The following is a 27,957-nucleotide window of genomic DNA, read 5'->3' as shown; positions in this document are numbered from 1 at the left end:
ATTATATATTGATATGTAATTGTCTTCAGCATCTTTCACATAAAAAGCATGGGGAAAAAGAATTAAAAAATCCCATTTGAAGAAGGAATTGAAATTCTTTTTTAAATTCCTGAGTGAAAAAACAGCTTATCTTTGCATCAGAGAGAACACATGCTGGGACCTGCAAGCCTGCCATCCAACAGAGAATTGTCCCAGCAAAAGGCTTTTAGGGAGCTCATCTTTATGTTAATCTCTGTGGTAACCCACGTATTCAAGCTGTCCTGCAATAAATACCCAGTCAAAAATGAAGTCCAGAATCGTTAAAATTATAATACAAATGCATCATTTAAAAGACACTAGCCAGAGGAATCTGCAGTCCTTGGTATTGTATTTCTAAATCATACCTGACTGCATCAGCCCAGACAAATCTCATCACTTTAAGAGTCCTGTTTTCTACCCTTTTTGAAATTCCCTACAGTGCTTAGAAGATAATTTTCTAATGCATAGCCTGTCTGTGGAATAAGACTTTTTCCCCCCTCATCTTTCTGAAAGTAAGTTTTTGGTTTCTATACATGTTTTCCTATTCTCATAACTTTGCTAAAGACTGTCACTGAAGGCAGCTATTTTATCTACACAAGGAAAAGATTTGATTGTTTTTAAAGCTTTTCTTGTAGTTTTTGTCTTTGGGTTTAGAGTTTCTGTGTTTAAACAGCCCTGCATTGTTTCTTGTAAATGGATCTTATTTATTAATGCATCTTGCTCTCTTATTAGCAGTCGCTTGTGCTCAGTTCATGTATTGTTCTATTTTCAGAGCTACTAAGAACCAGATCTCATAATCTACATCCTGATAAATACTGAGAACTTTTTCTTCTCAGCTGCCCTAGGACTAACAACCTTCAAAATTATTTCTTCTTTATTCATTGCAATAGTGTGTTTCTTCTCATTTGCAAATTTGTGTGTAACCCCCAAATATAAGACTGTGTCTGAATCTGTTAAAGAAAAAACTGGAATGTGAAGTATTGAAATATGAATAGTATCTCCCCAAAGAGACTTTACACTTAATCGTTTGTAAACTTTTTAATAGAATATGTTCTGTGGAGGAATACGTACGCATTTATCTGTAGAGGAGTATGTAATAGCCAAGAGACAACTCAGGTAACCATAGGAAAAGCCAGATCCATCTGAGAGCAGCATGAGAGGTGGACCATGCTCTCAGCATGCTGTTCTCACCACTTCCCTCTCTGTGAGCTGAGGTCATTAGTTCTCTATCACAACAGAGGACACAGGGCTGGTAGGAAAGCTCAGTAATCTAAAATGATGTTGTTATCTGCTGTAGGGTAGATACTTTCCCTCCACGTGTAGTACAAAAGAACAGTTACAGTTCGTGCTTTCAGCTCATTTAAAAACAAAGCAGAAGATGGGAGATACTACTAAAAATCTGAAGCTTTACTGAACTCTGGGCGTGCTGTGCCCCCTGCCCCCCAGACTGAGTTAGCTTAACTGACTTGGGTGTAGTGAGTTTGCAGCATTTCAGAAACTGGGGACGTGAGGCTGTTATTTGCAAGTTATGTACTCCAGCTAAAATAGCATGAGATAGAAAGAAAAATTATGTGGTGGGTTTGGGGGTTTTTTTTAATAGAAGAGCTTTCTAGTCATTCAAACAATACTGATGACATAAAATAACATGCTAATGCACTTTTAATGTAATCTAGATATCTGAATTCCAATGATAAATGTAGATGCTTAAAGTTAAGTATCCCTTTAAAAGACATGTTTGTATAAATTTCAGAGTTGCAGTCAGCATGACACAGTAGGAAATCAGCAGTTCACACATGCAGTTCATGTGCCATGTTTTTCAGAATCCTTTTTTCCATTACTGTCCTGGCTTACCTGCTTCTTGCAGTGAGCTCTGGCTGGGGGCATCACCCCTGTTGTGAGGAGGAGGAGGGTGTTCTGTAGCAGTGGCCTTAGCGCTTCCAGCCACAGCCACACTGGCAGAATGGGAGAGTCAACGTGAAACCCCACGCCAGCCGGTCGAGCAGTGAACTGCCACTAGAACTTCAGCCCTGTCTTTGAGAAGCGCTATTTTAGAAACAAGGAGTGGTCTCTACAAGTGCTTCTTGGTGATCCGAAAAGGAAGATATTTCATTTATTCTGTTAATAACACCTTTTATTTCTTCAAAGCAGACAAAACCTAACACACCCAGAAAGACCCATCAGCAGTGCAGCTCCGAGCTACATTACAGCTGGCAGAATAGAGAAATAGTTGCATATAGATCTGTTGGCTCTTTTGGCCATATCCATGGCCAAAGCCTTATTTTGAAATCATCAGTGATGCACAGTAGTCATCTAATCCTCTTAACTTCTTTCACTCTAAAATCATATCTGATGCAAATAGGCTAAATCAATTTGAACACCTACACTCAACATTTTTCATGTCCTTGAGCACAGTAATAAAAACAAGTGACTTCAGTACTGCTCTTAAGAGAGTGTGCTTGAAAATTACTTCAAATTCAGTATAGAAAATAAAAGCTTGTATTTGGGGAAAGGATTGTTGGAGTGAAATGTGCTTTCACTCTGACATTTTTTAGAACCCAGTCTTAATTTTTGCCATGATACCACTGCTTTTAAATCTGTATCCAGGAAATATTTCACCTCCTGAACTCTTGGAGAAAAAAGGCACTGCATTTCTTTAATAAAAATTTTAAAGTGTGGAAAATGTAAGTCATAGAACAAATTTTCTCATGCTACTGAATTATTAATGCATTTTAGAGATGAAAGCAAGCTAAAAAAGATTCAGTGACAACATTTCATTAAATTAAACACTCTGTTCTGTGCTACACCCTCCCTGTGCATACAAAATACTTAAAATTGGGGGTAATTAGTACAATAATTGCTTATGTCCAGAAAAAGAGACTAAGGCACTGCCTTGGCTTTCAATGGGTAACTTTTAGATGTATATGCACTACTGGGGATCTTACAATCCATTACTCACTGTCTAATTTCCGTATGTAATTCCTGTTTAAATAAACACTTAAGATTAGGAGCTGGAATGCTACACAGGCAGAAAGTAAGAGCCAGCCTTCAGGGATGGCCCTTTTGGGGCTGGCGAACCCGGAGCGACGGAAAGCTTTCCGCTCACTCGCAGTTCAGCAGCTGTTTCTCAAAGTCAGCATCTGTGCTGCTGCTCCCAGCAAAGAATCACAGTCTCTCTTTCTTTCTAAAACAACAGGATTTGTAAATTTATTAGGCAGTTTTGAAAGGCAGATTGCATTTTCTGAATGTCTGATAGTAGCTCATACTTGGGCATCTCTTATATACTAGGGAGGACAGTATTTTATACCCTTTTATAGCATTCGATGTATAAAAATGCTTAAAACTGATCTTTCAGATTATATTCTCTGTAACAAATGGAGACTTGAATGCTTGCACAAATTCTGTAAAGTCTACCCAAAGAAAGGCAGTTTTCATATGGTCTGCTCTTTTTCTCTTCCTTAATGCTTCGAGGACAAAATCAAGTACAGTGTAGAGTAATATCAGGAAACCAACCTCAACAACAATTGCATTTCAGGCATTAATGACTTTATTTGTTTTTCCCTAGGGAAAGCAAGGAAATGCGGGCCAACCAGGCTAAAATATCTATGGAGAACAGCAAAGCCATAAGCCAAGACAAATCTATCAAAAATAAAGCTGAGAGAGAGAGGTAAGTAGCAGATCTCCCTTCTTGAGAAGGGAGGAATGCTGTCAAAGGCTGACAGGTGAACTTATGGATTACTTCAATTAATTAATGGAAATTATGCCTAATGTTTATGCTGAATATATTTTAGAGGACCATTTTAGGAAAAATGTTGCTTTTCTCATGTTTATCCTTTTAATACATGTAGTGCTGTGATCAGGGAAATAAAAAGCTTAACTTTATACTCATCAGCTGTGACTGCTGTAGGTCTAGTCACGCTATTAAATTGAAACACATCTGTAAGGGTTTTAGTTATTGTTCTTCAAGTGCATTATACCTTTTTGCTTTTGCTTTTTAAATGAAATGAGGGCTATACTGAAAATGGAGTCTGAGATTTGGTTCTAGCTGGAGTTAGAATAACTAGAGAGGCAGCATCGCTGAAAACACAGGAGGTAGTGCCAGTGAAAGGCTTTCTCCTTCATCCACTGATAACACGGAGGAGAGGTGGAACGGAAAAGCATTAAAAGTTATGATAATCTGCGGGGAGGGTGATGGAAGTCGGAGTGAAGAAGCAGGAGATGTACTCCACAACAGCACATGTTGCTTCTCCACTGGTGAACGGAACTGCAGCACTGTCCCTTGTGTGCTGGCGTTGGAGACCTGGCCAGCGGCCAGACTCAGCAGAGCAAGCGCACTGCTGCACTTGCAAAAGTGGGTTATTCTGACAGCCTTAACTGACTTGAGAGACTAGAGAGACACTTGCCAGTACCAGCTACCCAGACTTTTGGGAGGACTGATCTGTACTACAGCTATTTTAACTTTCTTCTATTTATTCTAAAGGTTACCAAATAAATAGATAAAAGCAGGGTCTACATGATGATGTAGAACCTTCAAGGTTTCTCCTTCACTTTGGGCTTGCCATCTGGCTCATTCTTTCCTTTTTTACATTCTCTCATTGGCACTGGGCTATTTTGGTGAAAGGCTTGAACTTGTTCCCATTGCACTAAATCCCTTGAGTGTTACACACTTTGAGCTCATCGGGAAGATGAGTTGTCAGAGCTCTTGGTAACTCCATGTGTAGTTAATGTAAGACCTCCAGTAATGACTCCCAGATACATCTGTACCCAGATTTGAAAGCAGTCTGGATGCAGTTCTGGTTTTCAGGCTTTGCGATTAGTCTGATTCAGCTCTTTGAACTATTTTGGGTATACTTCATGACAGAAATCTTAGGAAGAGACACTTTGCAGTTAGGTATTTTGTGTAAATATTAATTGTATATTTACCATTTTACTTTAAAAACAACTTTAATAACCTTACAGCATTGGGAAGTTGTACCTTTATTCATGATCATCAGATTTCCATTACCACTGTTAGGAGACGTAGCGTGTTTTATATACTGAAATAAATTGAGAGCAGAGTACAGTAAGGGATACACAAATGGATTAAACACTTTTTAGGTTCTTTTCACCACTCTTGACTAAGGAAAAAAGCGAACTTATTCACAGCAGTCTTGGTCTTTTTTTCTTTCAAGTCTTCTATCATATTTTGAAAGTACTTGGAAACCTTCAGGTATAAAGGTGCACAGCTGGAGGAGTGTACAACTTGCCATTAGCCCCACATGGTACAGATAATCAAAAACCAAAATATACCTCACAAGTTTTTGATTCTTTTTATTGTAGCTTTTGGGTTTCTGTTTTTCCAATGAGTCTTCATGGACAACATTTGCATTTTTTTAGGCGAGTCAGAGAACTGAACAGCAGCAACACAAAAAAGTTCCTGGAAGAGAGAAAAAGGGTAACTATAACCTTGACAAAGTCACTGGACACTATTTCTGGATATTCATTTTCACTTTTCTTTGTTGAGAATCAAGCTCTAGTAAACAAACAGATGTTGGTCCTTGCTTTGTTCCACATACTTGTAGTGTAAAAGATCAAACATCTATGTAAGAGGAAGCTATTTTAAATTAATATAATTATTATTCATTGTCATCTGTTTGCTACTTTTATGTGATATGTCTTATATGTGTAATATGTATAATATAAATACATTATTTTGCTAATAGCTCTTCTTAAGATTGGGTGATGTAATAGGTCTCCTGTGACTTTTTGTGCTATCCAAATGGGACAAGATGGTGTATATGGGTGTGTTTCAAGTAAGTTTTTATTTTGCTTGTTACTAATGTGTTACATTTCCCCCTATTTTTTTCTCTTGCTTACAGCTGGCAATGAAGCAGTCAAAGGAAATGGATCAGTTGAAAAAAGTTCAACTTGAGCATTTAGAAGTCTTGGAGAAGCAGAATGAGCAGGTATCTTATTTTAAAGGCTTAAAAGAAAAGCAAGCTAGTGCAAACAGTAACCAGAATGCTTCTGAGTGTAAGTCACCACCTAACCTGGGAAAATGACCTTGTTCGTGGGGAGTTTAAATAAAGAGGTGAGGTGACTTAAATAACGATACAGAACCAGATTAGTTTCAGATACACGTGTGAAAGCTAGACCGCTTAGCCAAAGTCAGTGCTTTCAGCTGTTCAGCCACATTGATACTCACTAGCTAGATATGACAGTCATAAAAGGCCCAGCATATCTATTTTAATTACTCCCAGGAAGTACCATGAGCAAATACATTTCCTTCGTTTTGGAACTTACATTTCTAATGCTGAATGGAAAATGGAGGTAAAATATGCACAGAGCATGTCTGAACTCTAAGAGACAGTTAGTTTGGACTGAAATCTAGAGATGTATAGTAGCGTGGGGAGTTTTATCTGTACTAGTACACCCTTTCCTAATTAAAATACCTTATTATTTTGCTAGTTTATAAGCTCTTTATTTTTTTTAATTGAAAAACTCTTTGGCAAGGAAAGGAAAATTCTAATTGTGTTTCTGGTAGAAGCAGTGCTATGTTCTGAGCGGTTCCCTTGGTTGAGCCAGCAGAGCTGTAATAACTGCATGGACTTGCAGTACTGCACTTAGACACATGTAAAACTGCAAGGGGAATGTACCCAGCAGTTCAGTGAGACGAGAGACAAGGGGTGCATTTAATACCCATTACTTTCAAGGGTTATGTACTTCGTTTATTAAATGTTCAGAACTTGAACTCTCTGGCAGATAGTATGAATTAAAGCTGACTAGCAGAGTGGGAGGGAAGAGAGGAGAACATGCAAATCAAGTATTTACACTGTCAGGAGAGAATGCTATAGCTCCAAAGCTGCAGCCTGGGAACTTGTAGAGAGGTGACAGCAAGTAGGATCACCGGCAGCTGCTGCCACCAAGCCCCAGCCACCATGGCTCTGTCTTCTGATCACCTCCCTCTGCACAACAACCAAAATTCCTAGTCTGTTGCCTCTTAGGGTGTCTGTAGATGCCATCTTTAACATCCAGCATGAACGGATCTGTCAGTCAGTCTACTCCTGAGCAATATCTACATATAATCAAAAGGCAGGGGGGACAGGTACCTGGGGGAGGCAACTGGGCTACAGCCGATCTGTAACATCATTATAGAGAGCATGATGGAGAACTCCCTGTAAACTGTGCTAGCTGACAAAAAATGATGGGCTTGATCCAGAGATAGGTATTAATATTTTCAGTGGTTTCTTTCCATTGGCTTTAGAGGGCTTTGGATCCATTTCTTAAAAACATAAGGACGAGGAGGAGTTATTATAGTTGTGCTTTTAACCACAGTGTGATAAACACATAACATATAAGGGAGGGAGGTTGCTGGGACATAAGTGTGAGTCATTAAAGGAGTCATGTCTTTCAGCAATTAGATACTTCTCTCACCTGGGGTTACAGCTTCCACTGCTGAGCAATGGTAACAGCCTACATGAGCTTGCTCATAATCCACTTTAGTGCAGAGATTAAGTCATGTTAAATCACCAGTGATTAAATGCAGTGAGGTCATTCACGTGCTGGTTATCACTTTTGTGTGGGCATGTGGTTGCCACTGCCACAGGGATAGTCCTTAACACCTTTTTAACTAAGTTGATCCATCAGAGCATAGATTTTCATACCTGCTGTTTTGACCACTTCCTTTTAGACCTAAAAGTGCACCAGTGCAAACCCCCACCTGGGTCTGGTTTTGTTGTTATATACATCAATATATGGAGGCTATTTGGATCAAGATAAAGGTGGTATTTGTTTAATGAGAATTGCAAAACATTATATATATTTTTTCTTTCCCGGATCAAGCAAGAGGAGAAATTTTTCCTCTAAATATACAATGTAGAAAAGTGGAATTACGGGTGGAAACAGCCTACAATACAAACTGTTATGAATTTAAATTTGTTTTGGTTTATGTATGTTTTTCTTGCATTAATTTTTCAATCTCGCTTCAGTTTTCATTCATTTAATTTGCTTCTTGTTGTATTACTCAATTTTGACATTATTATTTTTGTACAAACAGCTTTTGAAATCCTGTCATGCAGTGTCTCAAACACAAGGTAGGATGGACGTATAATAAGCAAACTATTATTTCAGTGTGCTTTCCTTCTAAATTAAATCATTATCATTGGAGCCCTTCTTGTAAATGCAACTATTGGGAAGTACAGTTGACATAGTGAACACAATGTTAATCTTGTTTGCACACAGGTATTTGATCCTGACACAATGTTAACAGTATTTTGTGCTTTAGCATCTCAAATTCAGATGCACGTGACCAGTGATGTGCAGAGGAAATATTTAGAGATTAACTTGTATTGTACATTAGCTGTCGTTACTGAAAGATAAGCTCAGAGTTCTACACTGTGTCTGTGAGAAGTGTCTATTGATCTAAGAAAACTGTTTTAGCGTTAACATACATACGATTAACTGCTAATGCTGATAGTCAGACAAAGAGTATCCACATAAATTAGTATGGTAATAAAATAAGTATTTCCATGCTAAGAATAGCAAAATATAGAATAGATGGCTAGAAATAGCTTTTCAGTATCTAAAGAAAAAAGGCTTCCAGCACTTTAAATTTCACTTTAAAATCCAACACATTACAAGACATAGTAACTATACCTACTGTGTGGCTGTGCTGCTGTGGCTTCCTAAATAATCATTACTCACAGAAATCTCTGTTAACCCCTGTCTTACCAAGGGAAATAGTTGTGTTAGGCTTGAAAATCCAGTTGTACAGTACTGCCTGATCTGAATTATTTATTGAATTGATAACATCTTGTACCAGTGAGTGTGACAGCACCCACTTTAAAAACTTTTATTTACAGATATATAAAGAGGAAAAAATGTATTCATTAGGCTAGGAAAAAAAAATTGTATTTGTCTTTACTGTATGTGGTTCTTAGCTGTCCTAGATCTCACTAGAGAGCAGGCATCTTGAAAGCAGAGGCCATTAGCTGCCCCTCACTTCACGAATTAGCTGTAGTTTCAACACCGCCTTCTAGAAGGCTTGTTGTCAAGTGCTGTGATTGTGTGTTGACATCAGAATTCACTGTGTGAACCAGCTTCAGACTAGCGAAAATGGGCATCCTGGTCCTACGCTAATGTGTTCTTTGAAGCCAGGTTATCTGTAAAATAATTCTGTATGCCATACATTGGCATGCAGAATGTTTATAGGACGCTATGTGCCAGTAGTTAAGTCACAAGCCTGAAGTGTGTGAGTCACTAAGAAACAACCACAAGGTTTTGTTTTATCTGGAATTTCATTTCACATGCAAGCAAAATCCAGCCAACATTTCAGAAGAGGTTGTACATATCGATTTATTTATTACGTTTCCATATTTTCATGTTAAGATTATTTCTTCATTACTTTTAAGCTTCTAACTCATTTAAATGGAAAGCGTTGATTAATTTTTAATCATATTTATGACAGTTGCTTTGCTATTATCATAATTAATTTTTTCCCCATGATGGCGATTATTATGTAAGTACAGAGCTAGATTTTTCAAGCAGGCACATATATCACATCTGCACAGACCCACATTTACCTTGCAAAGTGAATAGCTGTGCATCTCATTACTTTAGATCTACATCTGCCCATTTTTGTGTATGCAGATATGTGTTTGCACATCCAGAATAGGTGACTTCTTAAGTAGGAACTTGCATAGCAAAGTTCCCTATCTAAGTGACATTTACAACTTTTTGAGGAACTTAGTTAATGTAAGTCAAGTCCAGTAACAGTTCTTCCCTGCGTGATGGACACAAAGCCGTTACACCAAAGAAAATATTAGCTTGGTTTGCCTTTTCCTAAACCTGTCCTAATCCTCAGGAGCTTGGTTGTAAAGATAGATGGGTTAGCTTGCCCTCTGGGTCAATTTATTCAGAGTCATTTGGATTTAAATAACTTCCCAGATGGAGAGACTTCAGAGAAAACGAAATGGTGACTCCCAGTTGCTTTAAACTGCAGAGTTTCAAACCAAAGCACAACTTCTAATCTGTAACTGAGCCACAGGAGGAGTAAATGTGCATGTGTGCACATCTGTGAAAAAGAGAGAGAGGGAGGGAGAGGAAGGGAATTCAAAAAGCTCTCTCTAAGCAGGGAATTCCCAAGCCAGTTACCATTTATATCCAATGCTTTAACTCTGCTTGCAAAGCCTGAGGCACTAGGAGTTTATAGCGAGATCTGGCATCCATTCATTGCTGTATCCTGCACAACGCATTTCGATACAGTTTCAGGTGGATTTGGTGTGTGTAATCCCATGGAGCGTACAGCAGTAGTCTAATCCTGAGGTGAAAAACGCCACATCTGTAAGCATGAGAATCTGCTGGCCAGTTGGAGATTATTTTTTAAAAACTACTACTTGAAAAATCTTGCCTACTGCAAGGAGGGTGTTACACTGATGGAATTTTGTTGTTTGATGTCTTTATGAAAGAAACAAGTCTAGGTCATAGATTAACTCCTAAACGTTTCAGGACACATTGCAGTACTGCCACAAAAGCCGGGAAGCAGACATTCCCAGAGATGTTTCCTGTCAAGAGAAACAGTCGAATCAGCATCTGCCTAGTTTTCTTCCCTATAATTGGAGCTTCTGCATTTCATTATACACTTCCTTCTGAAAACCAACCCATGAGTCTTGGAATAGGATCAAAAATATAGCCCAAGACTTTGTAGACATAAGAATTAAATCTCTCTTTGAATACAGAATGACGGGGTGGGGGGACACACACAGAATGTTTTTACATATATCTTCAGTGTGTTTTGCCTGTGTTTCACTCAGACACTCTCATATAAAACATGTGCTTCATTTTGAACAAATGGTCTAACGCAGTGCTTCATGCGGTTATTTTGGATTGCAGGCAAAGGAGATGCAGCAGATGGTGAAGCTGGAAGCAGAGATGGATCGCAGGCCAGCAACAGTGGTCTAAAGCCTCAACAAGCAAACTGAAGTTGGAGAACACAGCATCCTTAAAATGAGAGCAAAATTCAAAGTAACGTTGCTGAGGTTGAAAAGTGGGCTTTTTTTCTTTTTTCTTTTTTTTTTTTTCTTTTTAATATATAAAATGTAGCTACGGACCACCAGTCTTAAGGTTTGCATTATTTCTTTTTTAACACTGGGCACTGAATTTCCTTTGTTGGATTTCCACGATAAGAATTTCCTTTGTTCAGAAAAACACTAATTGGAAGACGAAGACAGTTTTTAAACCTAGTCCTGTATTCCTTTCTGTATCTCAACAGGCAGCTTGCCTGCATCAGAATTACACAATCAAAGCTTTGAAACACAACAGATATTTTTAGCATCATCTCAAATGGCAATGAAACTGTAGTCATGTTATTTACCATTTGTGTTCTCATGTGTGATATATTGTGTAGAAACTCCATGCTGCCAGATCCCGACAAGCAACGACTCGTCAGATGCTCGGCACCTGATGTCATCAAGCCCATTGAACTGGATCTTCTGCTAAGTCACCATAATAATCAGTATAGTAAGGAGTTGAGTTTGGTCAGTTTTAAATCATATTTCGAAGTATTTTTCAGGCAGCAGACAGTAGGCAGTTGAAAGTCAACTGTATATATTCAAAAATACAATATGTACAAAGTCATCGGCCAAATTCATCAACTGTAACAGTAACTTGACAGAATATTTCTGCAGTCCAATGATGTCATTCACAAGTGCCATATCAACTCTATCATGTCTGAAAGTTGCCAATATCCTGTAAAAGTTACTGCAATGGTTAGTGTGAGGGAAATACAGTGTATTTGTGCCAAAACTGATCAGTGCTCTAAGGAATTACATATTAGGCACTTTAAGAAAAGTTTACATCCTACATAGCTTGTATAGAAATTGCGTTTTGATCCTGTTGCTGCAGATCCCAGAAACTACAGTTCATTGTAACTTAAAGATTGTTTAAATGGCTTTTGGCAAAAAGTTTGTAACTGTGAAAATGTAAAAAGTATTTATACACTTCAGAATCACAACACTGTAGAAAATCACATACATGTTGCCACGTGATAAAAATAGTCACCAGAAATGCTAAGAGTATGTTTGCATGTGATACAAATGCTACTAAGACTGTAATGCCTACTATATGACCACAGTCATTCTACTAGCTGGTAAATACTGAAAAAATGTATGGCACAGAATATTGTTTGATTAATTATGAAGACTTTTAGCATAACAAGGTCTCTCTATATATATGTGTGTATATTAATTACGTGGGCATTCTTGATACTTGTAGTAAAAGAAAAGTACATAACTAATTTAATTTTACACAGAAGTATTTATGCAGATTTTCAGAATTTCATATCAGGAATAACCTTTTTATGTCCATTAGATATAAAAAAAATTGCTAGTGTGTTAATTTGCATGTTTCCAGCGCTTGCTGTAGTTATATCGCAAAACAATGCATGTAGGCATTCCACTTGGAATTTGTCCATGCTGCCAATTCAAAGATGACTGCATGGAAAACTGGTAGTTTAGAACAAATCAGATTCCTGATTTCAATGTACTAAGCACCAATTACTTTGTTGTATATGCTTGTACAAACAAATTCTACATATTCCTATAAACAAAATAAATGAAAAGAGATAATTATGTTACTGTCAGTCCTGAGATGAAACTTTCAACTTCTCTAATAAAAACCTTAAAAATTTGAAACCTTTAGTTTTGACTGAATTGTAGGGTGGTGGTATTATTACTTACAATTTTTTAGTACGTTTTATTTCCTGTAAAAATGTACATAGTGTAAATATATTTCTATCACAGCTTATTTATTCAAAGGAGTCTTATTTCTTTTAAGTGCTAGGAGAATTGCGCAGCATTGTTCCTCGCAGCACTGCAGAACTACCCGAGTACAGTGTAGCAGCCCTACCTTGAGATGCAGCAAGCCAAGTACAGTATAGCAGCACTACCTTGAGAATGCAACTGAGAGAGGTCAGTGAAGTCTTCAGGGGTTTAAGACAGGATTTAAACCTGTGATGCCTATTCAGAATTCCCAGTCTGATGCCGCTTAACGTAGAGAGGCACCTTCAGCTCCTTATGATCTGTAATGTTATAAAGACAAGTTGTGTGTGCCTGCACCACTGGGAGCAGCTCTCCTGCTCTCTAAGCTTGGCTTGTCCTCGGGGTCTGGAGGGAGGGAGCTGGGAGCATCAGCAGTCTCAGAACATGCTGAACAGGATCACAAAAGGCAGTGATTTTTATTTATAGATATATATATATATATATACACATATTTTTTTTTTTTAATTAAAAGTGTATTCTTAAACAAAGTTGGTGGGGACAGTGCTGTGAGCTGGAATTTTATACTGTTGCCCACTGCAGTGGTTTGTAGCCAGTAAGGAGAAACAAATGACAGACCAGATACGGATGGTGAAGCATTGAACATTACCAGTTTTCTTAGGCTCGCAGTCTGGCTGGAAACCACTGCCCTGCCTGTTAAAGAATTAACTGAAAATGGAGGAGCTGGGTTCAGTTCACTTCCCTCTCTGATGCAAAGCAAACCCGCCTGTCTTAATTCCCTGGTGAGTATCCTATGCATCAGGGAATAAGCTGGTTTTGGAAGGCTAGAAAATACTGTTCACAGCCTTATTCTGAGTCTGCGCTCACTGCTCAGCCAGGAGCAAGACATTTATCAAGTCAGAGACAAAATGTGCTTCTGTGAAAGCAGGGATCTGGGTAGCCTCAGCTCCCAGAACTGTTACATATTTCATCCATTGACAATTTAGCATAAACACAGACAGTAATTTGAAATTAAGCTATGAATTTTGTCAGCTAAGTATTTTGAAATGCTGTTTAAGTAGTATTTGATTCAAAATATGTTTGAAGTTTGGCCACTAATGTAATGAGGTGAGACTTTCATTTGAGATGAAATAGGCTAATCAATTTGAACATTGATACTGAGTTAAAGCAGTTTAAAATGTCATTCTCTACCTGGGTGATGGATTCCACTTCACTGAGGTTTCATCGAGGGAAGTGTCAGATTCTCCCTCTCTGAATCTCTTTAGATAAATTCAGTGCAGCTGTGATGGGGAGGGTCATGAGACCCTGGCCGCACAGGCAGCCCTGCTATTCTTTCATGTCCAGTAATTTAGGGGTTGGTCATTAGCTGGACTGTTCCCAGATAAGGGTCAGTTTAACTCCTGCCCCACACGAGTGCAGTCAAACTGCATTGCCAGAGACCCAAAATACCCCTTGGGGGCTGATTTCCTTGCAGACTCCACATGCTGCTGCCCACAGGCTGCCGGTGAAAGCGGCTGCCAGCAGCAGATGCACCCCAGAGCCGCTTGGCCAGAAAACCTGCGCCAGCAGTGGTCCCAGTGCTGCAGCCCTGTTGTCACCGCGCTGCGTGCTCTCTGCAAGGAGGCTGGTAAGAGTTATTGTTGTCTGGGGGTAGCAAGTGGGATTCAGCCTTCAGAGATAGGCAGTCTCCACAGCTGAGGGTAATCTGGCTCCAGGTGATCCAATCTGGCCATAAATTGGCCCTGGTCACAGAATTTCAGGTTAGCCAATGCTGCACTGGCTCCCTCAGGTGAGACCTTTCTTCTCTGTCAATGTTTTGGTGTTTTCTTGGTGTTAGGAAATCTTAGGCTTTTTTTTGCTATGGAGAGTGGGATAAATGTGGCTCTGCGGGCTGGGAGTGAGGATTGCCACCAAAGCTGAAGGCTTTTTGTTGTGCTGTGCAGCTGGCGGATGCTGGGAGAGCACTGTGCTCTGGGGCTCAGGGGCTGTGGGTCAGGCTGGCCCGTGTCTCTAAGACAGCTGCTCTTTCCCAGCTGCTCCCTGTTGTACCCTCCTACATGGGCTGGATGCAAGAGCAGCTGCTCAGCATCATGTATTTATTTGGAGGTTTAGAAGCTACCTAGAAAGGTAAAAAAAATGGTAATTAAGTAGGGGACTAGAGGAGGAAATAGATGCTAGTTAAATACTGAGGTCATCAGTGAAAGACCTGAGGAAACCAGGTATTAAAATCAACACAGAAATGGAGTCTGTTGCAGTCCAAAAAGCCTCTCATAGATTTTTTTTTTTTTTTCTCCTTTATATAGTCCCCTGTAAGTATTATCTGCAGGTTAATCCCGTACCACAACTGACATAGGTCTGGCTTTATTTTGAGGGGCAGGAATGACTCTTTATCATGAAATAGGAGAGAGGGGAAATGACCAGGACATAATATTTCATATGTACAGCAAGCAGAATTGGAATTTCAACAGCATAGTTACAGAAATCAATATGTTCCTTCAGTATCTGCTTTTATTTTAAAGAGGTAGTTCCCAGCAAGAAAACCCCTCTGTGCAGGGGTGCCCTGGCAGAGAAAGGGCAGCTTCCCACAGTCAAAACTCACCTTGTAATTCCTTGCTTTGCAAAACCCTGGTCTGTTTCCTCCAGACTCCTTTTCCTGGACTAGAAATGCGAATTGCTAGTAAATCCGTGTAACGCCACTCATGCCAAATAGCTGCTGTCCCTTTGGCTTTTTGCAAAAAAAAATATCCTTAGTAGTAGGCTCCTGTTCATCGCTGTTCCGGGAACTTGTGTTTCTGTAAATTGTGAGTATTCAGATGTTTTCCTTGGTCTGGTCGGGTCGAGGGCGGGAGCATATTAAAGGACCATAAAAGCTCCCGATGAGGGGTGGGAAAAAAAATATATATTTTAACGCTGCATGGCCCGGCAGAAAAGAGAAAGATGAAAGCTGGGAGGTGCGGGGGTGTCTGTGAGGCCGGCGGGGCTCCGGGAGCAGGCGGCGGGCAGTGCGGGCAGCCGGGGCTCGCCTGCCGTTTGCAGGGCCCCGGGGGAGAACCGGCAGCTCAGCCGGGTGCTCTGGGCTGGGGAACACGCCTGCCCCTCCTCGGGACACCCCTCTGCCCCCTCCTCCCCAGAGGCCGACAGGGATGGGGTGCGCGGTGCTTTTCCGCAGCCCGCCTTGCAGCCCCTTCTGCCTTCAGCGCCGGGCGGGGACAAACTCTTCCCAGCGCCCCGGCACAGCTCCCCCGTGTCTCACCTCCGACACGCACCCCCAAGGTGTGCCGGACCCCCCACTTCCCTTTGCCTCATAACGTTCCGCGTAGGCGCAGCCTGGATTGTTTTAATGCATCTTTTCGGTGCTATTGGGACTACTCCCCTTGCTACGTGATGGTATGTTTTGTGTTACGGTGTGTTTTATGGTATGTCACGACATGTTAAGAGGTCAGGTGTGTTGGTAGCCGTTTACAAAAGACTGCCGGCTTTGCTTCTGACCTTGCCATACAAAAATTGCTGCACGTTTCTTTATAAATTAAAACACGAGCCAGCTATTCGCCTTCACGAAAATTACTGGTGCTCCGTGAGCAGCCGGCGCTGGACTAGATAACCCCTCCTCCATCCCCTCCACTGTCCCGGTTTAGCGGTTCGCTCGCCTCTCTAGCGGTGCTGCCCCGGGACAGCGGTTGTCCTGCGGGAGCAGCCGGCTGGCGCGGCTCCGAAGGGGAAGGGTGAGCGGCAGGACCCGGGGGAAAGGGGAACCCGGCCGCGCACTGTGCCCCGGGGGAGCGGGGGAGCGCTCGGTGCGGTTCAGCTCCGCTACAGCGGCACGTCGGGGCGGCCCAGGGGTCCCCAGCTCTTTCCTCCGAGGTCCCCGTTCTCCACCGGGGGCCCTTCCGCGGGGGTTGGCGGGGTCTCGAATACCGGAGGCGGGGGAGGGAATCCCTCCTCCCCCCGCTGCCTCCGCGTACGCCCCGTCCCTCGGCGTGGGCGCCTCCGTCAGCTCCGCCGGCATCTCCCCTCCTCCTCCCCGCACACCCACACACTCTTCCCCGTCCCTCCTCCTCGCCGCTCCGCAGCACAGTGCTTTTGCAGCCGGTGCAGCTCCTGAGAAAGGAGGTGTTGAGGTGTTTCAGCTTTCCTCCAACCTCGTTTTCTTTTTCTTTTTTTTTTTTTCCCTTTCTTTTTTCTTTCTCTCCTCCGGAGCGGACCCTTTCGGAGGAGCAGCAGCCGCGGACACGCCGGGGCCAAGCAGGGAGGATGGCTGGGGGGCGCCTCCCGGGGCTGCTCTTCCTCTTGCGTGAGTATCGCGGCGGCAAGTCGCGACACGGAGGAGCCCTGTCGCGATAAGGCAGCCGCTGAGGCAGACTCGGCGCTGCTAGAGCACCAGTCCTGCTTCACTACCACCGGCTGCTCCGTCTCCACTGCCGGCTGTATCGCGACAGGGACGCCCCATGGTGACAGGGGAGCTTACTCCAGCAGGCTCGGGGGTGGTGGGGGGATGTTGAGGTAAAGGCTTAGGGCAAAAGGCCGCGGGTGCAGCCGCCGCTCAGCGCCTCTCTGCCCGCAGACGCCGCGGCTCACCTGGCTGCCGAGCAGGAAGTTGAAAATCTATCTGGGCTCTCCCCTAACCCCGAAAAGGACATTTTCGTGGTGCGGGAAAACCGGACGACGTGTCTCATGGCAGAATTCGCCGCCAAGTTCATTGTCCCGTACGACGTGTGGGCCAGCAATTACGTGGATGTGAGTGGGGGCCGGGGCTATGGGGGGCCAGGGGGCGGCCGGGACTCGCGTTTGTAGCGCTGCAGCCTCAACCGCGGAGCCGCTGCTCGTTGTTACGGTAGGACCGGTGCTGGGGGGAGGGAATCCGCCAGTACTTTTGGAAAGTCCTTTATCCCCTCTGAGGATATTCAGCCGGGGCTGGGAAGGTGGGGGGGACGGACTGTGGACACCCGGGGGGACACCGGGGCCACCCCCCTGAGCCCCACTCCTTGTTTGCAGCTGATCACGGAACAAGCCGATATCCCGCTGTCGCGGGGAGCCGAGATGAAGGGCAAATGTGGCACCAACGAGTCGGAGCTGGAAATCTCCTGGCTGGAGCAAGCGTACACCCTCAAACTCTTTTTCCTGAAGGTACGGGGCTAACCCCGCACGCCCGGGGACTGGGGAGTATATGGCGGTATTGCCAGGGTCATGACCGCCCCTGTCTTGGCAGGAGGGGCACAACACCTCCCGGGGGCAGGAGGCTTTCTGGAGGCTCAGCCGGATCCAGTTCACCTACGACACCTCTGAGCGCACCTACTTCAAGGACGCCGTCAGCCGTAAGTGCCCCGAGGGGACGGGATTTAAAGCAGATTCTCAGGATCTGATGAACTCGGGGCAGGGGGAAGAACGCAGACACCCCGCGGGCTACGCTCTGAAAAGCAGTTTAACGGGGAAAAAAAGAAACCCCAAACCCATGCGACACGAGGTGCCAATTTTAAAACTCATATTAATTTTTTCCCTTTTTATTATTGGCGGTGTTTTGGGTTTGGTGTTTTTTTTTGTTTGTTATCTTGCTTGTGGCGTTCTTTGTTTTAATCACCACAACTGCAGTAGGAGAGAGAGCCCAACCTCTGCCCATTTGCTGCATGGCCCTGGGCCCCACCTGCGGTGGGATCCAGGGGCCTGATGGGGTGGGCAGTGGGGAAGGGGTCTACCTGCCTGGAAAAATTTTTCTCCTTTCCAGAGAGGACCAGCACCTTGATGTTTTTTAAGGTTAATTATTGCCTCAGTTCTGATGTTGGTTGAATAGGTAGGAAAGCAACGGTTCCCAATATAACAATGATACTGACATCAGTATCCATACTCCTACACATCAATATCTGTACTCCACACCCAACAGCCTCCTCTTTTCTCACTGGGTTTCCTATTTTTGGCTTTCATTTTATTTTTGTCTTATTACTGCTCAGAAATGAGCGGTCTTGTATTGAAAATTGAAATACAGTCATTTGCAAGTTGTTCTTCCGCAAGATTTTCAAACTCCAGTCAATGGTGTGTTAAGGGTTTGTGGGGTAAGACACAATGGACATGGAGCTGTTTTTCCTATCAGTTTTCCTACTGTTTGTGTCCCCAAAACACAGTGGTGGCCATGCCTGTCACCCTCTGGAGTGTGAAACACTGATTGCCTTTCTGTGCTGCTGGAAGGGAACAAAGGGTCGCAGAAGAGCGGGATGTGGAAGACATCCCTCATTCCACCTTGCTGAGCTGCATTCAGCCGTCGTTTATAGAACAAGCTTGATGCAACGGGATGATATTTTCGTGTAATTTATACTTGGGCGAAACAGTCATGTCATATGCTCAGGAAAGGTGTTAGGGCCTGTTTTGCTTTGTAGTGAAGTCCCCAAATTGCATTGCTCCTTCCCACTTGAATTCAGAGCCCAAGTGCAGCGGCAGGAGTTGCTGTTTCCCAAATGCAGGGAATATGAGCACAATCTGGAACCTGCATATATATCAATAGAAACCATTCCTCTGACTTGATGGACTTGGAGTCCTGTGACATGAGCGTAGCTGGCAGTGACAGAGCCAGCTCTCCCCTTTGTGCCAGCAGGACCACGCGCTGCAGCCGTCAATTCCTGCTTGCAGTCAGGCAATCCCAGTGTGGGACCTGCCCTGGCTATGTGGGGGTGTCATGCCAAAAGCACGGTCCCATCCCGGGAGAAAATGCTGCTTGAAGAGCAGTGGAGCATGCAGCTGCTGCATTGCACACCGCCTGCATACCTTGTGTTCGATTCATGTGCTTTGTTAACGAAGTCACATCGGTCCCCTGGAGATGGGACCTGACCTCTGCTGTTTCTGCCCCTTGGCCAGCCGGCAAGCACACAGCCAGCTCGCACCGGCTCTCTGCGCTGGTCACCCCAGCTGGGAAGTCCTACGAGTGCCAGGCGCAGCAAACCATCTCCCTCATCTCCAGCGACCACCAGAAGTCTGTGCAGCTCTTGCTGTCGGAAGTGCGCATCCAGCCCTTCGACATCACCGCAGATTTTGTCTTCAGTGAAGGTAAGACGCAGGGCTAAGGCATGTCTTGCATCCCTGAGATGCTGATGCTGCTAAAGCCTTTGGGGTTTCACAATGTAGTGAAGGAATTTGGGTCCTTCTCCTCCCTCCAGTGGGTTGTTAGTGCTCCCTGCAGTCCCTCCAACCCATTCTCTGCCGTTGTGGTCCCTCCAAAAGCCTTTACAAATACAGCTGAGCTGCTATTTGGTCAAAACATGGGATACTGTGTGTACATTATCTTCTGTAAGGACTCATCTGGCTAGCCCCAGCACTGCCTGGTCCCTGGGGAGCCCTGCAAGGCTCAGGTGTCTCCTCTGCAGCACAGAAGGTGCATCAGTACAGCTGCAGGGGCATTTTAGGGCCGTGGCACACTGAGGAAAGCTTGTGGCTGTGCGGGTATAGGAAATGCTTGTGATGTGCATTGCCAGCTCCAGTGTAATTAACGCTCACTGCAAGGGTGAAGGAAGAGTAACGGCGACTTCAGTGAGGTGCCTTGTGTGCCCAACACACCCGACGCTATTTCTTCCCTTAGGATTCTTTAATGTTGATGGTGGATAAAAGAAAACGTGAGTTAACATGTGGTGGTCTTGTCCAAGGGTTGGACTGAAGTCAGCAGTAATACTGCTACAGGGCAGAATTCCTGCAGATTTTGCCTTCCTTTATCCTAAGGAAACCCTGGTGCTCCTCCTCCCCGACCTCCCCCTGCCTTTCCATCAGGTTGGATGAGGGATTATAAACATGCTCACCTGAATTAGTGTTTTGAGACTAGTCCCCTTTTTATAGTGCTATCTTAACAAATTAGTTAATGCCATTATTGTAACAAGATGCAAATAAAATTTGTTATAGCCAAACCTTTTAATAACAAGCTAGAAAATGGTGGTGTTATTTTCAAGCCTAGCATTAAAATCATGGGGCTTTATTATTTTGCGTGTGGGAAATATTTTAGAACACAATAAAAAACCAGCACTGACTACAGAGCCGAGCACTTACGCTCATGACTCACATTCCTCTAACTGATGTAGTAAATATATGCTATTATGTACACTGGCTCTGGCAGAGCCTTGTGTGGCTGAATTACTCACGGCAAGGCCAGTGTAGTACAGAGTAGGTTTTATGCATGAGCAGAAATCATTTTTTTTCTCTGTTGAATTAGTACCACATTTTGTGTAGGTTACAGGGAGAAAAAGATAGAATTTTGTATTTTCCTGTGGTTTTTTCTTGGCACACGTTGATCCTCTCCCTCCTCCTGTGGGTCCAGGCTTCCTGCACTCGGGGTTTGGCTGGGCAGACCCTGGAGACTGAGAAAAGCATCTTTAAAATATGCAAGTCTGGACTGGGTTTTACCTGCTGTGTCTCTGTGATACCAAACTTGTCAAGTCCAAGAGCTCACAGTTAAAACACACAAACTCGGGGTTCATTGCAAAAGGGACCTACCTGCCTTTTTCATTATATGCTCTTTTGTATCAGGCAGTAAATTAATTTGCTGTGGCTTTTTTGTTGTTGTGTTGTTTTTTGGCTTGGTTTTCTTTTCTCTTGTTTGTTGTTGTAGTTTAGGTGGGTTTTTTTTCTCCATGGCATGAGGAGACCCCAGTTGGTTTACCAACCTTTAAACATATATGGGGGATTTGTCCTTCCAAGAAAAGCATGGTTTCTTTTTTTGTCAAGCTGTCTGGGGTTTTTTTGTTGTTGCTCTAGTTATTAAATGACGCTTCTCTTTGCTGAATTCCACTGCAAAGAGCACCTGGAGAGGACGGTCAGGAATACCCAAGGGGTGGTGTGTTAGTGAAGCTTCTCCCAGTGCCACGTCCCCACCAGCCCTGCAGACCAGCGTGTCCTCGGCACATGCATGGCAAAACATGATCCTTCGTGGGGTCTGCCAATCTTAAATTACAGTAATTAGCCTTCTCCTTTTTGGTTCATTAATTTCCCATTAGGTAAAATTCCTATTAATTATGGACAAGCTATAGAACATTTTAAAATATTTTAGAATAGAGAAAGAGACCTGCTAGAGCAGAAGAATTGCTGAGATGCAGGAGGGTCAGGGCCCTTCTACTGCAAAGAAATAGGAGGAAAGGTTTTGTCATTTGTCCTGATACTGTCTGGTCTGGAATAAATTAAAAAGCTTGTAGGGAGTGATTAGATTGCTTTTATTTTTTGAATGCTTAAACTCATGTTTAAAAACTCATTAAACTCATGTTTAATCATGTTAGATTTTTTTCTTAAAGACATTGCTTCCGACCCTTACAAATACACACACACACACACACACATATATATATAAATGTACATACATCTCTCTACATATTAACCTTTTAAATACAGAAGCAGCAGAATGTTTTTTCCACTCAGATCTTGGGAATTATTTTTTCTTGATACAGAAGATGTGTGCACATTTTTCAGCTTAAAAGAGCAGTAAAAAGAGAGCTGAATCAAGAGAGTGTGAGAAGAACGTTTAAGTTGGCAAAAGACTGCCACAAAAATTGTCAACTCTTTTGATTTTAATCAAAATAATGCAAAATCCTGATACATTAGGGACCAGGATCCTGGGAGACCTCATCTCCCTCTGAGCCATCCCAAGCAAGGGCCACATTTTCTCAAGGGCCCTTGGCACCAAGTAGCTCCTCTTTGCAAGGTATGTGGCCACATTTTAAAAAGCACTCAGTCTCTTTTAAGCCAATAGCTTACAAATGTCTATCTAAAATCTCAGACACAATCGGGCTGTTTTTCCATCCCTTTGAACATCATTTCTCGGGCTTGGCGATCGTGACTGTGGGAGACTGCTGATTTTTTTTCTTCTTTGCTGCTATTTGTTCTGCAGAAGGATGCTGAAACAAGAAAATGGGCCTGTTGGGTGGTTTTGTAGGCTAGTACTGAAATTGGATGAGCACTCACCATAGAAACCGTGTGGGTACGTGAGCCTGGGTCCTGTGCGGTGCCGGAGGAAGCGCAGCACAAAAGAACAATGAGGAACGCACCTCAACGCCTCCGTTGTCTCTGCCCACAGCCTTTGTTCAGCGCGACAGGGACCGGGGCTGGGGGGTGGCACCCTCTGGGAAAGGGGTGACCCCACCGGGTTTGGGATGCAGCAAAACTCCCGGCATCACCTGAACTTTTCACATAGTTAAAATTTGCCAGAGAGCTTTTTGCTTTCATGGACTGAGGGAAACGCTGCGATCCCTGTGACTTGAAGCAAAATACTCAAGAAGATTTGATGGAAAGGGCTGTTTTCCTGCAGAAGGCATTGATTTAAAATAACAGCAGTTCCTGGTGTGACAGTGTTTGATTTGCTGTGCATCAACCAGCCCACCTGCCCACACTGTGCTTGATGGGGTTGAGTGTCTGAATTTGTGTCTGCCGCGGACTTTATGCAAACCCTCCTCCCCTCCAGCTCTCCCTTTGCATTTTCCTTTGCTGACAGACCAAGAATGATGCCTGTTACCTCCCCCCCACCATGTTGTGGACCTCAGTGCCTATGCAATGAGAAATGCTATATAAATGTTAGTTTTGTTTGTTGTAAAATGATGTGGTTTAACATTAATGTAATGTTAAATAGGGCTGGGGCAGAGCGCTTTCTGCCCGGGGAGGTGCAGCAGGGTCCAGCTGGGGAGAGCGCCATGGGTTGTGGATGTGCTGCTGGAGACTCGGAGCTTTGCTTTGATTTTTTTTTTTCCTGTGGGCTTTTTTTTTTTCCTTTTAATCCTCTTTACAAAGTGTCAGGATAAGGAACTGTCTTCCTTGGCTGCTTGGAGGAATTGACACCTTTTTGAGTTCTGATTCAGACACTTAAATACAGCCATGGCTTTATGTGGACACTGCAGTTTTGGCCACCTCCTCTGGCACATTTCGTGCTCTATGGCCAGTTTGATTTGGCAAAGATGGGAATTCAAATATTGCAAGCAGATGTGTTAGAGTTGGGTTAGTGCTCCGCATCGCAGCACTCGTGCTTTTAGCTTTGCCTTCTTCACTGGCTGCAGACCCCCGTGTTCACCCCGTTCTGCAGACACAGCATCGTTGTTGTTTAAGGAAAGGTGCCCCAGGCAAACCTGCCGTGTTTGAGCGCAGGTGGATGCCCTCAGCTGGGTTTACAGCAGGCATGTTTCAGTTTTCTGGCACCCCCGGCCCCACAGCTCTGCCCTGTGTGTGGCTTTTCCCGCAGTCAGGTCCAGGGATGCCAATGTACCACTGTGTCTCTACCTTGGAGCTGCAAGTCTGGTCAGGCCTAAACCAGGAAGAATTTCATAGAGATATAGAAACCCAATTTTGGGAGCTGTAATAATAATCAGGATTTTTTTTTTCCCTTTCTCCCTAATACAAACAAACAAAACCCCTGCATTGCAGCAATTGCTGAACCGCCTGTAACACAGTCCTGGTGATTAATCACTCCTCTGGTGAAACAGTGAGCAACTGGAACAGAAAAGGACATTTTTTTTGTTAGACCACATTTCACTTTTGCTTTTTTGTTTCACTTCATTTACAGCTTGAAGTGTTTCCTGATGGCATCGCTGCGAGCCTGGTGCTGGGAGGACGACGGAGCTCCCGGCCCTGCTGGAGATACGGCCCTTCTGTCACCCCCTGCCTGGGCCCGGGCGGGCTCTGGGGTTTTCCTGCTCTTTACCACATGCCATTAGATTTTTAAATTTTTTGCTGTTTGTGGTTTTTGCAGATCCCTGCATCTTGTGATCAGCTGCCTGGGGAACCCATCTGGACAGTCTTTAGCAATGGGAGGAATTAATGGTGCCCTTTGTATCTGCTCATGTAACATGCAGCCTTTTTTTACCTTTTTTTTTTTTTAAGTAATTGCTGTTTTCATTGTTTTCAGCACAATTGTACTGTGAAGATGATCATCCAGGGGCCAGAGCACAGTCCCTCCTGTACCCCCCATAATTTTCTTTGTATTTTTGTTTTCCAGAGTTGGCTTTTTCATCATTTTGGTCTGGCAGCCCCATCTTGGCAGCATCAGCTCTGCCTGTCCCTCGGCGCAGATGAGCAAGAGTCACGCAGGGAAAAGGGTGAATTACGATCCTGTCATTCAGGCCTACAGTAGACTCTGGAAGTGTAAGGGAATTGAACCGGGGTTGCCAGTGTAACGTGTTTCCTAACCTTGGTGGCCGTGCCTTTGCAAGCTATCTAGAGAAGTGTTTTCCCATCATAGCTGTGGTTATTATTATTTTCTAGTGGTTCATTAGAGTATGACGAGGACTTGTAGGCCAAAGAGAAAAACGCTGGGGAGGCTCGTTTTGCTTCTGCTCATCAGCCACCATCAGGACACTTGCACTTCCACTGTCCTGGTCCCAACAAGGCCGTTCCTGTCCTGGTGTGGCAGGGGCCTGAAGAGGAGCTTACAGGCATGAAAGGTTTTTTTCCCCAGTGTCAGCTGGTTTGGTAGATGTGACCTCTCCCTCCAAACCCTGCATTGTGACTGTGATTTCACTTTCCTCCAGAGCAGCCGATGTTCTCCCTGGGACTCCGATGACAGTTGCTGTCTCTCCTTGCTGCTGTGGCTATTTGTGCTGTGCAGGGACCCCTGGCACAGAGCCGTGACTCCGGAGAGGTCCATTCACCACTGCAGCACTTCAGTTTTGCAATATCTCGTTCATTTCTCTCTTTCCTTCCTTTTCTTTCTTTCCCTGCAGAACACAAGTGCCCAGTGGACCAGAGGGAGCAGTTAGAAGAAACCCTGCCTCTGATCTTGGGCCTGATACTGGGATTGGTTATTGTGATAACCCTCTGCGCCTACCATATCCACCACAAGCTGACAGCCAACCAAGTGCAGATTCCTCGGGACAGATCTCAGTACAAACACATGGGATAGGGGACAGGATCGAGCAGCCCAAGAATCAGGTAGAAAAAGCAAAAGCACTTTTTTCTAAAGGTGAGGAAAGGAAATGGGGGGGTAAGAGATGGTATTCACAACACCTAATTGTGGGTATTTCGTGGAGGCACGCACGTTAAGGTTGGGCTTTAACATAATCAGTGCAGAGACATAGATTTTGGATTCCGGAGACACTGATTTTTGGAGTCTGTCTGTGGCAGTAGGTGATATGAATACCTTCCTAAACAGCTGGGCTGATTATCTGGAAACAGAAACACTTCCCATGACAAAGTTTAACACTGGGGCAAAATTAGCTTTTTTCCTTTTATTCTTCCCTTTCTTTCCCCTGTAAGGGACTCTCCAGTGTGCTGCTCTGGGCTGGGGGACAGAGCCATTGGACAGACTTCATTAAGATTCTCTAACAAAGGGACTCAAACCGCATTCCTGAGGTTTGCACTCATGTTATGGAAAGCATGAAGGCAATACAGCTGTGTTTTGGGGGGGGGAGGGAATTAAAACAAAGGCCAGAACCTCAAGCTGGTATAACCTGGAGCAGCTCCAGTGCAGCATATTGCAGCCAGCTATGAGCTGACCCCACACTTGAGCCTGAGCGAGGAAAGTTTGTTTTTGCTTCTTGAGCCACATCTGAATTAAACTTTAAAAAAAATAATAATTAAAAAAAAGTATTGATTCACGAATTATAAAGTGCCATGCTACTGCAAGTCAACTGAGAAATGCTTCTGGCTGGACATCCTGCACGTATCGTGATTGTTGTTGAGATGTTACATTGCTACCTGCAACTGGTATTTTCATAATGAAGCAAACAAAAAAGAGAAACCAGAAATGTTAAAGTTACTATGCAGATTATTCAGGTGTAATCTAATGTAACAGAAGACAATATAAGGAAACCCTTGAAACCTAACCTTAAATGTAGAGCATTTTTAAAATGAATTAAAACATGTACATATATAATGCATTATTTGCCTCCTTATTTTGAAATTATATAATGCTTTTTACTAACTCCATGATATCTAATGGAATCAGTGCAAAAGTGCATAGTCTGAATGGTTGTTAAATGTAGGATTTATTCTAGCAGTATTTTGGTGCAGATGGTTTGGCGAAGACACGGTGGTGGCTCAGTATTCTGTAGTTTGTTCGTTATTTCTAATGTTGATCTAATCTCCTGGCTGCTTCTTTCTTACATGTTTTGTGGGCAATGGTGTGTCCAGTTCCCCCTGAGACTTCTGACTTCCCTTGGCTCTGGTGGTACCGCAGCAAGAGTTAGTTCAGAGCTTGTGCTAATTCAGGCTATGGAAAATACATTCTTGTTCTTCAACTGATTTGATCCAAACAGGGGCTCATACAGACTGTCTTCTTTCAGCTTAAAACCGGTGATAAGCAAAGAAAAATAGTAATTTAAACATTGAGAAGTGCAAGAGGAGAAACTTAACTGGTTTTTAATGTTGCAGCCTCCTCTGAAATTTATGAGGTTTTTTGATAAAGGTGGATGCAGCAAGAGCCTTCCTTTAGTCCTGTCTTATTCCTGGTCTCATTTCTATGTTATGCTCAGCTCTTTGTTTTCTCATTTGGATGTAAGATGCAAAATTATGGTGCTAATGATGCTTGTGGCTTTGCCCTTTTCTGTTAAAACTCTAGTGAAAGTGTTGTGGGCGGGCTTTAGGCTGACCAAGTGCCACTGCCTACAATGAGCTGATTAGTATTTAAAAGAAAACAAAATCATTTAGAGGCAGCTGGAAAAAGCGGTAGGTAGCAGGAGGGTGAATAAAAGGATTAAGGTTCATCCTTAATAGAGAGGGGCCACAGTTATCGGCTTTGTCCTGCCTCGCTCTCATCTGCCCTCCAGCCAGAACGGCTTTCCCAGCCAGCTCCCGCCAGCCCCAGCATCTGCTCCTGTATTTGACATCCAAATACAAGAAAATAGAAAATGAAGCAAACAGCTGAACTGCAGATGCCAAAGGAGCCACTCCATTGTCATTTGTCTTCTTAATGGCACATCTGGGCAAGGCAGTGGCAGGATGGCGTGGGTGAGCAGCGGTGGTGCAGGACACGGGGATGGAAATTGCTCCGAGCTGGAGACATCCCGGTCAGGAAGAGAGGGGTCCCCTCCCACTGGGCTCCTCCTGATGAGCTGCAAGTCTTTGGTATCAGCAGGAGCAAGTTCTGCTGGTTCAGTTGGGTATCATTAGAGGTATAGAAGAGATGGGACATTGTCTGTGAAGAATGGCAGAAGAGAAGGACTTTGGGGCTGGAAATAATAAGGAAAAGAATCCTGGTTTGCCCCTGTGCCATCTGTTCCTCTAAGAGAGCCCATTAGGGTTTTTTTTTTCCTCC

General features: G+C 43.6%; 2 protein-coding genes across 12 annotated transcripts in view; both read left to right on the top strand.

The window, feature by feature from the left end:
- The window catches only part of PLCB4 (phospholipase C beta 4), a 183,950-nt gene extending 171,267 nt beyond the window's left edge, over positions 1-12,683 (top strand). For 6 of the 8 annotated variants that reach the window (XM_065059873.1, XM_065059875.1, XM_065059872.1 and 3 more), the window contains 5 exons: positions 3,581-3,682; positions 5,392-5,449; positions 5,874-5,960; positions 8,051-8,087; positions 10,885-12,683. In XM_065059873.1, coding sequence (XP_064915945.1) covers positions 3,581-3,682; positions 5,392-5,449; positions 5,874-5,960; positions 8,051-8,087; positions 10,885-10,973 — 373 coding nt within the window. In that variant the 3' untranslated portion in view covers positions 10,974-12,683. The remainder of the gene's footprint in view (positions 1-3,580; positions 3,683-5,391; positions 5,450-5,873; positions 5,961-8,050; positions 8,088-10,884) is intronic. The other 2 variants (XM_065059877.1, XM_065059876.1) reach the window with 1 other exon arrangement.
- A 1,431-nt stretch (positions 12,684-14,114) lies between these two features.
- On the top strand, positions 14,115-26,581 carry LAMP5 (lysosomal associated membrane protein family member 5). Of its 4 annotated transcripts, none has more exons than XM_065059915.1 (7): positions 14,115-14,394; positions 16,965-17,058; positions 17,329-17,501; positions 17,760-17,891; positions 17,974-18,079; positions 19,608-19,796; positions 25,427-26,581. In XM_065059915.1, the coding sequence occupies exons 2-7, from the start codon at positions 17,019-17,021 to the stop codon at positions 25,603-25,605; spliced, it is 819 nt and encodes a 272-aa protein (XP_064915987.1). In that variant the 5' UTR covers positions 14,115-14,394; positions 16,965-17,018; the 3' UTR covers positions 25,606-26,581. The 4 variants fall into 4 exon arrangements, with proteins under 4 accessions (XP_064915987.1, XP_064915986.1, XP_064915989.1 ...); XM_065059914.1 differs by lacking the exon at positions 14,115-14,394 and adding an exon at positions 14,521-14,556; XM_065059917.1 differs by lacking the exon at positions 14,115-14,394 and adding an exon at positions 15,130-15,568.
- Positions 26,582-27,957: the final 1,376 nt, after the last annotated feature.

Source organism: Columba livia, chromosome 3, assembly GCF_036013475.1.
Source record: "Columba livia isolate bColLiv1 breed racing homer chromosome 3, bColLiv1.pat.W.v2, whole genome shotgun sequence".
Lineage (NCBI taxonomy): Eukaryota > Metazoa > Chordata > Aves > Columbiformes > Columbidae > Columba > Columba livia.
The sequence above is the reverse complement of the archived record's forward strand: the minus strand, read 5'-3'. Positions and strand labels throughout refer to the sequence as shown.